Below are 19,109 nucleotides of genomic sequence, written 5' to 3'. Positions count from 1 at the left end.
CGCTTTGGTATCCCTAGACCAGTTACAAAAACAGGTCAAGTGAACAACTTCATGTATTGAGTTAGACATAGTGTTAAAGGTAAATCACCTAAAAATACATATTACATGAAAAGAACAGAAGAAGAAAAATATATCAATGATAACAATGCAATCATTGCCCACTTATGGAACGCAAACATAGATGTGCAGTACATTGCAGACAATTCCACTGCAGTTGCACGATATGTTACAGCATACTTAACAAAAGCAGAAAAAACAGAGCTCCAAGACCAATGACCTGTCATCAGACAAAACACTGTCTCAGAAATTATACAGCTCGAGCATAGAGAATGTGGCTCCTATGAAGCAGCAGATCATTTAACTGGTACTGCTCTGTATGGAAAATCTGAAAATATAGTATGGCTAAGTCTTGCTCCTGCTAAATCTAGAAAAAGAGTTCTAAAATCATACAGAGATATAGAAACAATAGCCAAACATGATCCCAACAGCTAAGATATTATAAAAAACAATTTACTACCCAAACAGAAGTAACACTTTGGAAACCATGTGTCTATACCATATAGCCCAAAACATCAAATACAAAAATAATATAAAACCCGATGAAAAAAAAGGTAAATACAGAGTGACAAATTGTGAAGGCAGCTTACTAAAACTCACCAAAAGAAATTTAATTAATCATATCAAATGGTCATTAAAGACTCCTCAACATAAATAACTATATTACATGTCCCTGCTACAACTCTTTAAACCATGGAGAAAAGAAGAAGAAATACTAGATAACTATGACTCATATGAAGACGCTTTCAAAGCAAATGAAAGCACTATAACTGATGTAAACTTTACACAGTACAAAACAATGTTGCACAATGAACAGCAACACGAAGAAGAACTCCAGGGCCAACTATATAATGACACTTCTGACAGTAGTCAACCTTCTGAAACAGGAAGCCAAGAACCACTGGGAGAGCCACTAATAACAAATGAGGCAGAATTAGCTATGACAGAAGTAGAAAACACCATATGTCAGTATGAAGATAAAGAAGACTTAACTATGCTACAATCAAAACGAAACAATGAACAACGTAGCATTTTTCAAGAAGTAACAAAAGAAATTGCAGATGGTGTACAACATGAAAACAAAGAATGCACCTGCCAAAATTACAAACCTATGCTACTGTACGTCAGTGGTGAAGCTGCTTCTGGCAAAACATTCTTAATCAAAATCATCAGTAAGTTCCTTCAACAATTGAAAAACAACAAACTCTCAGCTCTTGTCACTGCACCCACAGGTTTAGCTGCCTACAACTTTGGCAGTGTCACTTTACACCGATTACTACTCCTGCCAGTAGAACACCAAAATAAATTAGACGATTACACACTTTCTACAGAAGCTGCAATGGAATTACGCAGAGTATTAAAACAAATGAAAATGCTACTAATAGATGAAGTGAGCATGGTCTCCAACCTAATGTTGGCACTGATTCACCTCAGATTGCAAGAAGTACTTAAAAGTAACAACGAAGAAGTCTTTGCAGGGAAACACATCATAGTTTTGGGTTATTCTACATGTCTCCCTTAGTTTGTTTTCTTGAAGAACAGGTGTTTTCTGCATATATGCATATATGTATATGCAGAAAACACCTGTTCTTCAAAGGTTGTAGTTCTTCAAAAAAACAAACTAAGGGAGACATGTAGAATAACCCAAGCACTCAAGACCTTACTGCGTTTGATAAAAAGTTAGTTTCTTTATTCAAAATATAAGTGCATCACATATAAGGCAGTGAAAATAGTATACATATCCACTAACATGACAGACCAAGTCATTTAAAAACACTCACCCATCCGGGTGGAAAACGCCATGCGTTCCGTTTGTTATCACAAGCTTCCTCAGCTGATATATATACATATAATTTACAATATATCATACATGGTGTATTTTAGTGTTTATGTGTACAGGACTAATTGTACTCTGATACCATCACATCTCCTCCGGTGGAAAGCCTGATTGCCCCTCTACATTACACATTGTGATAGTTGGATATAACTTGGTGGAAACCCTTTTATTTTACTAAGGCTATGTCTCGTCACACCCATCATAAGAGCTTGGATACACCTTCCCAACGCATGGCCTCTAGCCACCACCTAATGCCACACTATCTCTTTCTCACCTTCTCCTCATACCCATCTTCCGTTATCCTCCCGAATACCACTCTACCACTCTGAGCTCTACTCTCCCCCTTTCCCACCTAGTTCAGTCACGTCTACCATAACTAGCAACATTGAACTACTCTTCCATTTCACAACCACATCTGACTACCATTGGTCCCTTGAACACCCAATTCTTCTGTAAAATCTCCTTTCTCACTGATCATTTACTCTCATTGCCCTAAACTCTCTGGGATAGCTCATACTACTGTTACTTGGATCCCAACTCATGACAGCACCACCCTGGCAGCACATCACACTAACTTTGCTTCTTGCGCTCACTGCCTTGTCTCTCGAAATAATGGCAGTGGTTTAGTCTTTTTTAACAGCAAGAATTCATCATTGGCCTCTCGACTCTACTGACTTTACTTCATCTTCCTTAGAATATATTTTTGTTTATGTTCTTGCTCCCATGCCTTTTACTATTCTCATCTACTTTCCCCTACCTCTTCTACTCTTATCTCAACCTTTTACTCAACATGCTCCCAGGTAATGTCCCTGGAGTCACAAAGTGTGACTGTTATTTCTCCAACATGGCTAGTTGCCTTCATCTTTAACTTAACTATCCTCCTTTTTCATCTCCCTACACAACCTACCTTACCTTTCCACTCATACCCAAGGTAAATCCCTGTATCTCATATTCACATTTTCTTCCCTGGTCTTCAGTGCTCTCTCAATGAGCCCCCCCTCTGACAATTGCCACAATTCACATGATCTCATCACTTCCCATGTGGAAGCCCTTCCCTGTGAGGCTAAGAAGGTGAGGCTGCTACCCATTTGTCCCCATAGTGGTGATGGAAAGCGGTTAGTCACAGGGAGAAACCCTTTCGCTGTTGCACTCATAAAATCCCTAAGGTCTGTAGAGAGAGCAACTGAAAGAACGACTGTGTGTTACTGTAATATTCCCTCCCTTCCTTCCTTCAGACTTGACACCACTGAGACGAGGAAGAACTAGAATGTTGGCACACCTTTTTCTAAGAGTACTGGGAAGAAGTGGCCTCAAGGAGGCATGAAGAGTACATCATGGAAACAACCAAAAGACTATGGCACTGCACTTGTGTGGGCCCAACTAGTAGTGATATAAACTGAGAAAGGACTGAAGGAAGAAGAGCAAAGCTGACAAGGTGCCAACAAAGTCCAAGAAGTTCAAACCCGGGAAACTGACAATTTTGCAGAGAAGTAGGTCCTCAGAAGAGAGGATGCAGAAAAGTGGAAGACGCAGAAGAATCGCGTGAGCCAGCAGGGAACCGACTTTCTTCAGTGCTGTGGAAGTCAAGGTGGTGACATTACCTCTGGGAGGTGGACCGCTCGGTCCAAGAATAACGCTGAGACCACCAGCCCCACGCCTACGCAGAGTCATGCAGGTGAACTAGAAGGAAGCGATGAGCGATCTAACCACCCGCAACCAAATGAAGAATCAGATACAAATGCCCAATACAAACATGCTAACAGTAACTGCGGGAAACCCGGGTGGTGTCCGGGGAGAGCACAAGGGGGAAGTTGCATCAGGAGTAATATCCCATGTCACAGTAATTACCAAGAATACCCAGAGAGTGGAAATTGTATTGGGAGTAATCTCCCTTGTCACAGTAATTACCAAAGAGACACAGAGAGTGTAAGTTGCATCAAGATGAATCTCCTTGATATCCAGAGATCCAAGAGTCAATAAAGCCACAGGAGTAATCTGCCTCGTCACAGAAGTGATACCCAGAGAACCAAGAGTCAATAAAGCCTTTGGAGTAATCTTCCTCATCACAGTAGTGATACCCAGAGAAACAAGAGTCAAGAAAGTCTTGGGAGTAATCTCCTTCATCACGGCAGTGATTCCCAGAGAAGAAAGAGTCAAGACAATCTCTGGAATTGTGGACAGTAGTGATATCAAAAGGTCTAAAAATCAAGAGTGCATTGGGAGGAATCTTGATAATCCAAGTAAGATGAAAGAGGATTCTAAACAACAAGAGCTATCTGGAGATAATCTTTATAATGTTGTAAGAGAGGGAATAATTGCTTGAACTGTAAAGCAAGCTTTCAGAAGCCCCTGGGAAGAACTGAAGTGACATTTGATGACTATTGTCAAAGGATTTCCCAAGGCAGCCCTCGAGTCTGTATGAGGTAGGTCAGGAGAAGGGAGTCATTATTCTGACCATCCTCTCTTTGTTGAATCAGAAACTAGAACAAAAGATTGATTGGGAAAAGTTAAAGATTGAGTCAGTTCACCAGGACAAGGGAGCCATTTTCTTGATTTTATTTTCATTTGGATGCTAACACGCCAGGCCCAATTGCCCTGGAAAGCAGAGTTGTCACTGAAGCACCGGCACCATGAGTAACAGTGCCGGGTTCTTCTGTCTCCCCACTGCCATGGAGTCCTACTGGTCTCCATGGAACGGGGAACAACATTTTCCGCTGCCTGATATCCGTACCGCCGGAACCTGTAATGTCCGGGTGGAACCAGGCTATCTGATGGCGGAACCAGTGTTTCAGTCCAGCAGCAACCCGCTGGTAGCACCGGCGGCTTACCGCCAGACTTATAATTTGGCCCATTGATGGACCGAGTTTAGTATAGATAGATATATAGGTGATATTTAGATTAGTCATACTTCAGGCTTTCTATAATGAAAGAGTTTCAAGAGTTCTAAAGTGAGGTGGTAGAGTTGGCAGGCAGAGCTGAACCACAGGGGTGGATAGGATCCCCGACCAATGTTTCTATGAAGAAGAAACAGATATTGTATAGCATTTGCCAGAGCAGGATAATTATTGTCTAAGGGCCTTAAGCTGGCATTTTGCCTTGTATTTCTCCAAGTTCTACTATTTTGCCTGCTTATATAATTTGGGGCTGATTTGGGTGTTATTTAGGCCTTTTTAACCCTACTAATAGAACATATTCTCCTTCCTGTGATCTTGTATAGCCAATAAGGTCCATGGTGCATTTTATTTGATTAGCTGCCAAGTATTCTCAGTATAGGTTGATCTGTGGCAAGCCAATATTTAAAAACCTTCACAAGTTTTTACAGCTCCCCCGCTAGGGTAAGTGAAACCACATGTGTGTTAGTGATTAGAAGGGATGAATCCAGCAGGTGTATTTCAACCTTTTTAATCTGCATTTGTATTCCATTGCTTTACCTTTAGTTTTATGTAATCACCCATTGATGTAATTTGCTTTTGATAATGTTGTTTAGCTGTGTCCAATTAATGGCTTTACAGTGGTTTGTATAAACTAATCTATCCACTGACTCACCAATTCTGATAATACTGCTGTCTGTACATGTTTTAATTGTATACATTGCTGAATGGTATATGTTCGTAATGCCTAGAAGTGAATAGGAGAAGAGCAGAGTGCTAACATGACATTATTGCCACTTTATTGCTAATTGTAGGCACTGACTATTCTTTGACTTTAGTATTTGTATGCTCACGCATTATCTCTACAAGAGAATCAAATTACAGATATGCTAAATAAAAGATTGAGTCTATTCTTTGATTGTTTCTATTTGCAAGTACATAAAGGATCTATATATTTTGAAAATGTAACTACTGTTTGTTTTAGTAATACAACCTGAGTATATCTGTTATTAATTACATCTAATGGTAATCATTTACACAAGGCTAACATGAACTGGTTCTAGATAATCTTTGTGTAGGTCAACAGCAATATTCCTGTCCAATAATGCTCAGGGGAAGTACTTTATTTTGCACTACGTACAGAGATAAATTCTCCCCAGAGCCTACCATTATTTATCACACTATTGTCTGCCACACAACATGCCAAAGCATCACATGGACATTTGACCACTTCTGGCATGGTGGCACGGCTCAGCAAAGCAAATTGTGATCAAAATCAGTCGACTGTTGAGAACTGTTTTTTGAAAATGTTTTGACAGATAATGTTTGATTTTTGTGTTTTCTTTACAGTTGTATGAAATGTTTCCAAAATTCATGATTTACATACCCGGACCTCACAGGAGAATGTTTAAACTTTTCAAATATCTCGAAGATTTTATCCAAGCAAGGGTGGACATCAATTTGGAAACCCTGGATGCCAACTCTCCACGTGATTTCATTGACTGCTATTTCATCCGCAAGGAGCAGGTACTGTAACATCATATACCAACAACAAACATAACTCATGTTTAAAGAAATGCTTCATTATTAAGAAAAGTGCCTTGTTAGTCAGTGACTGATAAATATTTTACTTTAACCTTCACATACTGGTTAAATGAACAGTTTGGCAAATACATAATTTATCATTAAACTCTGAAGAATAATCATTTCTGTATATACATGTATGGGATATATAATGCACAAACCTAGCAGCAAATCAACAGAGTGCTGTACAATGTAGACACACCCAGGGGTAACAAGTAGAGTAATGAGGTAACAGAGGAGCAGCAAAGATTGAAGTCTGGAATGGAGGGGGGAGGTCTGGAAGGGGAGAAGTAGATTTGAGTGGAGTGATCAGTAATGTGTGAGATGTTCCTTAAAATATAAAGTATTCATTTCCTTCCGGAAGTGTAGAATGAACAGGGCCAGTCTCATCTGCATTGGTACATTGCTCCAGTGACAGGGTACAAAGCATGGAAAGAAATATTTCTGGTTCTATCCCTATTGCATTTCCTTGTTTTCCGTCTGAAAATATTGTACATTCTGGTGGTTCACTGGCATAGCAGTGATGGTGATCATCTCGGCTAGGTAGAGTGTTGTTTTGGCTGTGATTTCTACATAGGTGATGCTTGTTGTTTTGTACATACTATATGATTGAAAGGGTAGCCAGTGCAGGTCCTTGAAGATGGGTATAGTTGGTTGAATTTTCTCATTCCTGGCATGAGGAGTGCTGCAGCTTGATGGATGGGCTTCAAAGGTACCAATTTGGTATATGGGTCTCCTGTGAGTAAGGTATTTCGGTATCTAGGTGGGACATAACCAGGGATTGGACAACTGTTCTGAAAACCGATGACATAGATGAAAGGCTTGAGTTTCAAACACGTTTAAGCTTCTACAATGAACTTGGGTCTTCTTGACAATGTGTTTGTTTGAATGAGAGGTCAAAGTCATAATGAAAAACTATATATATATATATATATATATATTACACAGCCACAGTACCCGAAGTGAATTACTGTAAGAACATTTTTGAAGTATAAGTCTACAAAAATACTACTTTTACTGAATTTTTTGTTCCTGACCGTTACTGGCCTAGATATGTCAGTAAAGGAAAAAAGAGGGAACCAGACATGTGATGTCATCAGTGATGTCATCAATGACATTTGTGATGTCATCTTTGATGTCCTGGGTGTTAGTCTTAGCAGTGCACGGGGGTGGCGCGAGTTATGGTTACTTAGCTTACCATAACTGGCGAATTTCAGGGGTTTTTCGGTTTTACTTGGAACCATAACGTCCCTGTAACAAAGTTTTTTCACTGAATTTCATAGTTTTTTAGCAGTGCAACTTAACCATAACGTCCATTTAACAAAGTTTCTCCACTGAACATAGATATGTAGATAATGTAAATTTGATAAATCTTTACTAGGACACCCTTAGTTTATACACATATAACATAGAACATACTGAACCCCCTACCTGCGCTAGTGGGTCTGATGTCTGCGGATCATGTGCATGTTCGCGGACGGACTCGGACAACATCAACACGATCCAAAAACTCAGGGGGTATATTACATTGTTATATCATCCAAAAAAAACACTAAACATGTTCAAAAGCAGCACATAAATAAATTACATTCAATAATAAATAAGAAGTGAAACTGTGTATGTAAGACACTAACAGTCCAATTACATAGAATATGCAACATAGTGGAATATACCAAAACACAATACATATGCCTCCAACAGAATTACCTCACAGAAATTGCACAGCAAAAATCAACAGGACACTTATGCAGCAGTAACAGCACTAGTGAGTACACTACTTTTATTGTATATATGTACAAACTTTCTCTATTAGGTACACTAAAACTAATATTATTATTTTTTTTTTACACAGAAATGTCTAGTACTTTGGAATGGCTGGAAGAACATTTTCCTCAGGATGAAATGAGGGAAGACAGTGATACTAATGGTAGACACTACACTTCTCTATATAAGCCAATTAATAACCATTACTTTATGTGTGCTTAACACATTTTATGTTTTAATAGACCATACAGACATTCCAAATAATATAACAACAGAGATGTTAGAAAATCCTCTGCAGCGAATGGAGCTAAAAAATTTACCTGTTCATGAACAATGTCATTGGGCCTCATTACGACCCAGGCGGTAACCATAGCGCTATTGGCGCCATGGTTGCCGCCGGAACATTACCGATTCCGCCATGGTGAATGGAGCAATTACTGCCCCATTCCGAGGTTGGCGGGGGCGGTAAATCCCCATTCACCATGGCCCTTCCCCATTCCTATTTTTGCCCCGTAGGGCTCAATGGGAATGGGGAAGGCGGTAATAGCGGTACCGACATTGCGGTACCGTTATTACCTCCGAAGTTCTTTTGCGGGTCCTGACCTTAACGCTTGGTAAAACCAGGCATTAAGGGAGGACCCGCAAAGGGACCTCGGAATAGGGCGGTAAGGGATTACCGGAACCAGTGCCCTTACCGGTACCGGTAATCCCTTACCGCCCGGGTCATAATGAGGCTCATTGTTTTAAAAAACTTTGTTGAGGACCATATAAGATAAAACATTAAATATCACTGTCCCACATGTACCTGTACCCCCTCTCCATGTCCCACCCAACTATCCCCACAAACTCCCCAGCAATAAGAACTTTAAGATGAGACTTCACTCCTTTCCGCTCCTACCATCCATCATGTCCAAACCCCTAATTCCCCTGTATTTGTATCCGTTTCTGCTGCCCCCTCTCTTTCATAATTTTTATACTTTTATACAATAATGAAATAGTGTGTTGTTGGTATATTCCTATGTGTCTTATTTTTTCTAAAAAGGCAGTTAGGATGTCCGCAGACAGCGCAGCTGTCCGGGATGTCCTCAATTAACCAAAATGGGGGTATCCTAAGGACACTATACCTGTTTGTATTGTTGGCAACCAAAATGAGGGTATCCTAAGGACACTGATTGCACTGTCCTCAATCAAGATGGAAGTGTCCTTAGGACACACAAGATGTCTGCCTGTCTGTAATTAACCAAAATGGGGGTGTCTTAAGGACACTATACCTGTTTGAATTGCCCGTAGTCAAAATGGGGTGTCCGCAGAACACTAAAGATGTCTGCATGTTTGTAGCTATCCAAAATAAAGTGTCCTAGGAACATTCCCCTTGTTTGCATTGTCCGTAACCAGAATAAATATGTCCGTAGAACGCATAGTCCCTCCCCCTGTCTGCAAATTTGTCACGCACATTTATTTTGTTCGGGGATCTGAAAACTGTCCGTAGAACAGCCACATGCATGCGTTGTACACCCTTGCCCCTACAAACATTGTGCCTGTGCGCAACTGTCTGCCACACTTGTGTCGCACTTTTAATTAGTTTGGGGACTGGAACACTGTCCGTAGAACACCCGCCATGCAGGCGTAGACCCGACCCCATGCATTTGGTGTCCTACCGACAGCTGTCCCATTTGCCAACATGTCCTCGACATCATCATGTGACCGCACCCGCGCTAAGCGTAACAAACACTGTGCGGGCCCCTGGACACCTAAAAAGTGTTTTTTTCAGCAATCCAAGGTATTTTCCTGGGAATGTTCACCCTTGCACATGTCCCACATTATGTCCCTGGCGATCTGCATACTTTTTGGAATTTTTTGAGCCCTTTCTTGGTGTTCGAATGTCCTGGGACAGCGCGTGTGTCGTGAAGCATGCCCCAGCACACCTATAAAAGGACACACACCAGAGCTGCTCCTTATTCTGTTTTTGGGCTTCCAGGACAGAGACTGCTCCTGTTGAATTGGATTGCTATTGCTCTTTGAAAGAGCTGTCCTGAATGCATCTATGGCTGCTGCTGGTGCTACTGCTGTCTCAGCAGCAACCAACCCAACCCCTCCACCACCAACACCTTCCCGAGGGCATGCAGAGGGGAACAGGCGTCAGGATACAGAAGAGAGTGATAAAGAGGATGAAGAGCATGAGGTAGTGGAAGTCCCTACTACTAGTTCTAACCGTGAATCTGGGGTGTAGAGGTTATTTACCACTGTTGATGGAGTACCAAATGCATGTGCACACAAGGTGACCTGCAATCAGTGCAAGATGGTGCTGAGTCATGGGAAACCGGCTTTGTACAGCTATGGTACTAACTCAATGAAGCGACACCTTAAATCGTTCCACGGTGGGGCTATTCATAAGGTTGTACCTTACAATAAATGTAGTAGGTTGAGTTCCCCTTGAGCATCCTCCGTTTCTGCTCCTGCCACCACAAGAGACACTCCTGTGGGGCAACGCATCCCTCCAGCTGCCTCGCAGGCCATACATGATGCTGTTGATCCTTACATTTCGAGGGTCACAGTATTGTGCATGTACTGCGACACAGTACTCTGCAGGGTGAGAACCTTCAAAGTGCTTTTGAGACTGTGGTCAAGGAGCATGAGAAGAACTGTTACCTACCTGAATAAGGCCCACCCTACATCTTCCTCCCTCCACCTGCCCTTTCTTATCCCCGTGGTTGGTGTCCCTTCCTTACCCTCCTTTCCCTTCCTTTCCTTGTGTGTTTTCTTTAAAAAACCAAAACAAATAAAATAACAAAAATCAAAAAAAAAGGCTCTTTTCAGAGCTGCCTTTCACAGTTCAAAAAGATAAGTGTCAATGAAATGCGCAGGGCCTTGCACATTTTTAGAAGTCTTCTGAATATGCGCGGACATCTAAAATGTGCACAGTGCACATTTCTCTGGGAGGGAGTAGTAGCTCTGAAAAGAAACCTTTTGTGTTTCAAAAATTTCAAATGTTCAACACCTACTGCAAAATGGATTGCTGTAATTCCAAAAAAGGTTGCAATGCATTTTGTATATTTTGCAGAAAAATCTGATTGCCGGCATAAGTAAGATGTACTCCATCTCTGCAAAAAATGTGTGCATAAGAAACATAATATTTTCATTGTGAAAAGAGGACATACCAACATCTCTCAAAAAAGCACAGACAGCCTTGTTAACATTGCGCCTTGCTTTCTCCATTTTTGGACCAAATGAGAGATGAACGCAGCCACATTTGTCTCTGCGCAATAAAGGAAAGAATTACTCTGGAGTTTGGATATATGTCCATGACTTCCCCAAGTCCTTCTTTCATTGCAAATTGCAAAGAGATTCCAGGCACATGTCCTAAACTGTTCCCACCACAATGAATAATAATAATGTCTGGATGACACTGTGTCACCACAGTAGCACAAAGAGGTACCAAATCCCACCACTTAATTCCACACACTCCATGCTAGTGCACTTCCACATGTGGGAATCCAAGATGTACAGCCACTCTGCAGTGAACTGCATGTACCTCCAACCAATGTATCCACGAATATCTCAGAATCCAGGCAATCTGCTATCTGAAACACACAGCCATAGCTATCTCCTCTCCTCTCAGGAAAAATACTTACTGACAAACTCTCTGCTCACACATCACACCCAGTAAACCCTATTGACCAATCCCTTGCTCTGCTGCATCTCATTTGTATCCCTCTCAATCTTAAAAATCCCATATGTAATATGCGCTGTCCGCAACTGTTATGTTCCAAAACAGCATAGAATTTCCCATAAAAAGATAACGACATGCCATCTTCTTTAAAGTAATCAACTTTACCAGTGTCAATGTTTCATTGTTGCAAAAGAACATGCCAGCTCTAGTCATAAAAACTAACATGCCTCGATTGATTAAGCACCTACCAACATTTTGGTGAGGACAAAAAACAGAACTATTGTCCCATACTGCCCTAGGTACCAAATCAGAAGAAATAACCTTGCCATTTGGAAGCACGTTCATGATTGCCTGAACCAAGTTTTGCAGATCTTGCAAAAAAGTATGGGCACTGACATAGCCCAAATGCAAAGCACCACAGTGCAGAACAACCACATGTGGACTATTTTACCTAGCATATCCTGACAACTTCTCGCATTGCCTGCAAATTAAAACCAGGCACAGTGCACCACGCCACCTCCACTCCTTTTGTGTCAAAATTGTTAGCCACATTCCTAGATTTAACATACTGTGCCAAAACATTAACAAACATATCTCCAAGCACCACCACTCTGACTTTCTCCACCTCTGCCATCTTCACTACACACAGCCTCTCTCAATACAAAGCAGAACCTCAACACCTGATTGGCTAATCCTCAAAATACACTCCCATTTCATTCTCGGAAACCCTGGATGTGGCATGTCCTGTCTGTGAACAGCCACACTGTCCGTGGAGCCCGAAATTAACACTGGGGCAGCCCTTCTACCCTTTCCACTTCACTCTCTGCACCATTTCCTCATTGGCTACTGTTAAGTAGTCACATAACCATCCACCAATCACATGCAAGACCTCTACATCTAACGCCATCATCACAATTCAGCATTTTAGATGTACTGTTGATCACTCCAAGTACAATTGCGCTGTGACTACAATGCACCTACAGCAACTACTAGTAATCTCTCCAACATTTCTACTTGCAGATTCATGGACATCCACATGCATGAACACAAAGTACAGGTATGAATATATTTTGTACATCATACATGCCAAAATTCCAACCCACCTGGGAGGGACATTTCCTCCGAAAAATCGGGAGACAACATTTGTGTCCTAAGAATGCATTGGGCAGAGATGTATTTTCGGCGGGAGAATGTGAAAAATAACTATATTTTTCACTGAGAAATTGGGAATCTCCCACCTAAATCGGGAGGATTGGCATGTATGGTACATGTACATTTATTGTATAAATGCATATAAACAGAGTAACTGCCACTTACCCTGTGTAACCTGTAAAACAAGCTTAGTGTCATGTCTGCCATCCAATATGATCAAGTGTCACTTGCAACATTGTCTGCTCTCCAAATGTTTATTTACCCATATTATTAACTGCAATGTGCAAACTGTTAATTTCTTCATTCATTCTATCATTTCTGTAACGACTGCCATGTATTTAACCACATTTCAACCATGATAGCATTTAATGCATTATAGTGCATAAGATGTACATACAATTTCCATTCTATACATTCAGCATATTTCACAAACGTTCTATCATTTCAACTTCCTTTATAAATGAATATATTAGTAAACAGACACAACACACACAGCTATCTAACAAAGTGTCATTTCATCTTAAAAGATGGGAGAAATAACAGTATAATTATGGAAAAGGGCTTTCTAGTGTGTTATAAAATTACACGCAGCCAGGAAGAGTACATGCATCTTTATTTATGCACACAGATAGCCAATATCCTTTGAAAGGCTCCCAGCTGAAACAACACCAATGCCTCTACAACTGTTCTTCCAATCTACACAGCTCTCTCTTTCCAGCTGGTTGCCCATTCCGTTCTATATTTCACAACAGCATTCAACTATGTACAGGTGCAGTCATATCTATCACATCATCTACAGCTATGTACAGTGTTTTAAAGCTAGACATACAGCATCTCCCCTCTTCCCTTCAGCCTACAACACAAGCGCCAGGTCCTTCCTTGCAACCTTTACTTTATTTCAGACTGTACCATCTCCAAGCACCACAGAATCACCGAGTACTTTAGTAATCGCCTACTGAGTAATAAGCTGCTGACCCCATCAAATCCTTCTGATTTATTTCCCACACCTTCACAAATACATACATTGCATACTTTTCCATGCAGTTCCTGCCATTTACCCTGTAAAAATAACAAACAAAGCATACGATTATTTCTTCTATTTCCTAACATCCAGTAACACCGCCTTACGAAGTCAAGTGTGCTTTGTGCGCTTACTATTGTACGCATTTCTAAGGCACATTCAACTAACAGAGTCTAAATAAAACATACAGAATGCACATAGGCAAAGAAAAGTGCATGTACATGCTATTCACAGTTATCAGAAAGCACTACTACTGCAAAAACAAAGAAATCCATGTCTAGATTAACAAAAGTGCTATTAACACACATATTTACTAACTTCTTTCTTTCACAATTGCAGTGAAGACCACTCTCCTGAAAAGCTACAGCGTCTGAAGTACGAACGAGAACTCAGACGAAACCTACTCTTTCCATCCAAAACAGTAAGTGCAATACTGCCATAATGTTCTAACTGTTACTCAAACACTGTAGAATTCTAGTATTCTAGAACAACAACTGTATTAATCCTGCAACATTAGATTCAGTATTAGTGCTTCCCCTCACCAGCTCCGTAATTTCTATTGCAATCTGAACACCAGTATAGTAAAACACAAATACAAGAATAGCCTTCCCAACCTGATGTAGCAACACATTGAACAATCACCCAACTCTACATACATCCTTACCATCATACTCAGGCACTCCTGCACAAAGCACACATGTACTGCACAAGATCCCAACCCACACTTTCTTTTTTTCTCCAACAGACCCCAAAGAATGCCTACCAAAAATCAACTCTGTAGAAAGCAACGCAAAAGTAAACAAAATCAAACTAAAACTCTCCAAAATAAGCATCCACCTCTAGCAGAATTTGTACAAAATGTTGAAATAAAACAGCTAACACAGTCATCAAACAAAACAAAACAAGCTTCAGTATAGAAACGTTGCCTCCTATTTCAAAATGTAAAATGAAACAAAAAGTGATTAACAAGACTGCAGCTACCACTAGTGCTAACACTGCACCTATAAATCTTGATGTAGCAGCAAGTAAGCACACCAAAAACATTTGTTTACAAAAAATGTTCTGCCACAGAGTCCTTCAGAACCTTATAAAAACAGGAGAGAAATCAAGCACAACCCTTAAAACCTAATGTAGAAAATTAATCCTACAAGCTCCCATAGACAGTGCAATCCTTCTCAAAAGGAAATTATTTATTTTAGTTTTAAACAGAATGAAACCACTAACAAAAATAAGTGCTAAACTACAAAAAAGACTTCTCAATAAACGGAATATCAACAAATATAACTTCACAAACATCTGTGGAGGTGAATGGAGTCACACCACAAGCACAGACACATATTTCAATGAAGAAGCATACAAACAAAAGCAAATAAACCCAATTGCCATACATAGCAGTGACAAGCGTATGAACAACATAATAATACCTTTATGGAACAAGAAACATTGCTCACACAAATATCCCCAGAAAACTTAGAATCACCTGTCCATTCCACTGAACCAATACGTCCAGTCTACAAATGGCCGTGCACATCAATGTGTAACATTGCCAAAAAATTGTTCAAATCTTTACGCCAGTTCCTCAATCAGTATGTGAAAGGCAAAGACAAATTCAAAATTAAACTACTACAAAATATGGACCCCTGTCCAGTGCGCAAATAAGCAGGACTACAAGGATTTTCATTAGCCTGCATTTCTGGACCTATTTGCAAAAGCACCTTCCACCTTATCAAAATGATATCAACACACCATACAACTATAAGAAATCTGGTGCATAAACTGTACTATGCCAAAGGTCCTGCTTTAGCACTTGCCAATTTAAATAACAATCTTCTACATGTACAGCCAAACAACTACTCGAAGAAATAGACCATGTCCAGAAAAAATATTTTGGAATTGAAAGCCACTCACAAAATGCAATAGATGTACAGCAGACTACCAACAACTGTACAGCTGGCAACCTTCTATTATACACATACAAAAAAGAAATACTAAAGTTTAAAAGTTTAAAAGTGCAACCATTTGTGTCTATGTTGCCGTAGGACTTTTTATAAAAATAGCACAAAAACTATAGACATAACGTACAAAATAGAAGACAATGAAGTTTCCAAATAGTTCCTATTAGCTCTCTATCTTATAGCAGAAAACAAATACGAAATTACTGACCCATTAATACTTTGCAGTTACTGCACTGAAAAACTTGACAACAACCAAACACATTCACATACTATCACAGATAACTTGGAATTATTCCCATTACCAAAACCCCTGCAACAACTCAACTTATATGAGGGCACCATAATTCAAACATTGCACCCATTTCAATCAATAATACGCCTACAACCAAAAACAGCAGATATAACTCCCTCTGAATTAGTGAAAGGCATTTGTGGCAAAGTAGTTTATTTGCCATTAGATCTCAAAGAAAATGTACACACTATGGGAGTGCAACGTCCAATAGTTCAATCTTTAATTTAGACAAGCCCTGCAATATCTAAAGACAACAATGAATACTACAGAGAAATTAATATTGAAGAAAACCTGAGGGAAACCACAGAAAAAATTCAAGAGTCATCAGATACTGGTCAATTTCAACTTCTAGATCCTGCTACAGTATCCAATATTTTCGACCATTATAAAATTCACCCATTACACTCTAAAGACTCCATAGATGATGCACTGGAAATGTCCGAAATGTGACAAGCCAAAGGACCTTCAATCAGCATTTGTGAAAAAAGTAAAGAAGCACGTGCCTTCCCTCTATTCTTTCCAAATGGAAAAGGAGGAAGGTACGATGATAGACCCACACAAATAACAGCATCAGAATACCGCTCTTTACGAATGTATTCTGAAGACCCCAGATTCCGACAAAACGTAGAATACATATTCCACCTTCTCTTTGAAAGTTAACTAGCAACTCTATGCTATGGAGTTGCACGCACATTGAAATCAGGTACCCATTTTCAAAATATGTCAGCTATGGAATTACTACAAAAAGTGGAAAAAACTTATGAGATTTTACAGTCAAGTATTACATATCTTTTAGAAAACATGCGTGGTAAAAAGGAATACTGGTTCCGACGTCGCAGAGATGTAACCTGTATGATAAGAAACCTTGGCCAACCCAATTGGTTTGTGACATTAAGTTGGGCAGAATATGCATGGGAAGATTTACGCGATTTCATACACATAGCAAACAAAAACAAAACAAACTTAGATATAAAAACACCAGGAGAAGTCTGCTCTCTATATCCTGATAATGTATCAAGATATTTCCATCATTGCTTCATTGCTATGCTACACTTCATTTGTAATAAAACTGTTCCTCCCCTCTGAGAAGTCCAACACTTCTTTTGGAGAAAAGAATACCAAGCCAGAGGAGCACCACACATCCACATGCTTTTTTAAAGATTAAAGATTCTCCTGAATTCGGTCAGGATAGTGATGCAACTGTTTTTCAGTTCATCCAAAAATATGTCACTTGTCAAATCCCTTCACAAACAACACATAGTGACCTTCATGCACAAATTTTACAATTTCAAAGACACAAATGTGGGAAATGTTGTTGTTGCAAATATAAAAACAAAGGGAAATACTACACCAAATGCTGCTTTGGTTTCCCTAGACCAGTTTCAACAACAGGTCAAATAAACAACTTCTTCAGTTAGACATAGTGTCAAAGGTAAATCACCTAAGAACACATATTACATAAAAAGAACACACGAATCAAAAAATATCAATGATTACAAAGCAATCATTGCCCTCCTATGGAATGCAAACATAGATGTGCAGTCCATTGCAGACAATTCCACTGCAGTTGCACAATATGTCACAGCCTACTTAACCAAAGCAGAGAAAACATAGTTTCAGGACCTCTGGGATGACATATCATCTGGCAAAACACTTTCACAGAAATTATACAGCTTAGGCATAAAAATGCTCTCGCATAGAGAATGTGGATGCTATGAAGCTGTAGACCGTTTAACCGGTACTGCCTTGTATGGAAAATCTGACAATATAGTATGGCTAAGTCTTGGTCCTACTAAATCTAGAAAAAGAGTTCTCAAATAATATGAGGACATAGAAACAATAGCCAAAAATGATCCCAACAGCCAAGACATTTGGACAAACAATTTATTAGGCACATACTACCCAAACAGGAGTACCACTTTGTAAACCATGTGTCTCTACCACGTTTCCCAAAACTTCACATACAAAAATAATATTAAACAAGATGAAAAGAAAAGTAGATACGGAATAGCAAATTGCGAAGGTATCTTAGTTAAACTTACCAAACGCACTTAATTAATAATATCAAATTGTCATTAAAAACTCCTCAACATAAAGAACTGTATTAAATGTCCCTGCTACAATGTTTTAATCCATGGAGAAAAGAAGAAGAGTTACTGGATACATATGACTCCTATGAAGACGCTTTCAAAGCAAATGAAAGCACTATAACAGATGTAAACTTTACACAGTACCAAACAATGTTGCACAATGAACAGCAACACAAAGAAGAACTCCAGGCCCAACATGTGGACACTCCTGACAGTAGTCAACCTTCTGTAACAGGAAGCCAACATCCACTTGGACAGCCACTAATAGCAAATGAGGCAGAATTAGCCATGACAGAAGTAGAAAACACCATGGCACTGATTCATGGAACGTTTTCCTATGGTATTGCGCCATTATAAAACACTTCCATGAATCAGGCCCCATGTGTCAGTATGAGCAATCTACAGAAGACTTTGCAGTACTGAAATCACAACTAAACACTGTGCAGCGTAGCATTTTCCAAGAAGTAACAAAACAAATTCAACATGGTGTTCAACATGAAAATAAAAACTGTACCTGCCAAGATTACAAATCTATACTGCTATACATGAGTGATCAAGCTGGGTCAGGAAAAACATTTTTAATCAAAATCATCATCAGCAAGTTCCTCCAACAATTGACAAACAACAAACTGTCAGCTGTTGTAACTGCCCCCACAGGTTTAGCTGCATCCAAAATAGGCGGTGTCACTTTACAACAATTACGACTCCTTCCAGTAGAACACCAAAACAAATTAGACTATTAAAAACTTTCTACAGAAGCTGCAATGGAACTACGCAGAGTTTTCAAACAAATGAAAATGCTGCTAATAGATGAGGT

At 39.8% G+C, this 19,109-nt stretch overlaps 1 protein-coding gene across 1 annotated transcript in view; it reads left to right on the top strand.

The window, feature by feature from the left end:
• LOC138566777 (cytochrome P450 2G1-like) overlaps positions 1 to 19,109 on the top strand; it is a 772,909-nt gene that overhangs the window by 315,126 nt on the left and 438,674 nt on the right. Inside the window, exon 5 of the mRNA XM_069644428.1 lies at positions 6,115 to 6,291. Within this exon, the coding sequence (XP_069500529.1) occupies positions 6,115 to 6,291 (177 nt within the window). The remainder of the gene's footprint in view (positions 1 to 6,114; positions 6,292 to 19,109) is intronic.

Source organism: Ambystoma mexicanum, chromosome 2p, assembly GCF_040938575.1.
Source record: "Ambystoma mexicanum isolate Mex_15411 chromosome 2p, UKY_AmexF1_1, whole genome shotgun sequence".
NCBI lineage: Eukaryota > Metazoa > Chordata > Amphibia > Caudata > Ambystomatidae > Ambystoma > Ambystoma mexicanum.
The sequence above is the reverse complement of the archived record's forward strand: the minus strand, read 5'-3'. Positions and strand labels throughout refer to the sequence as shown.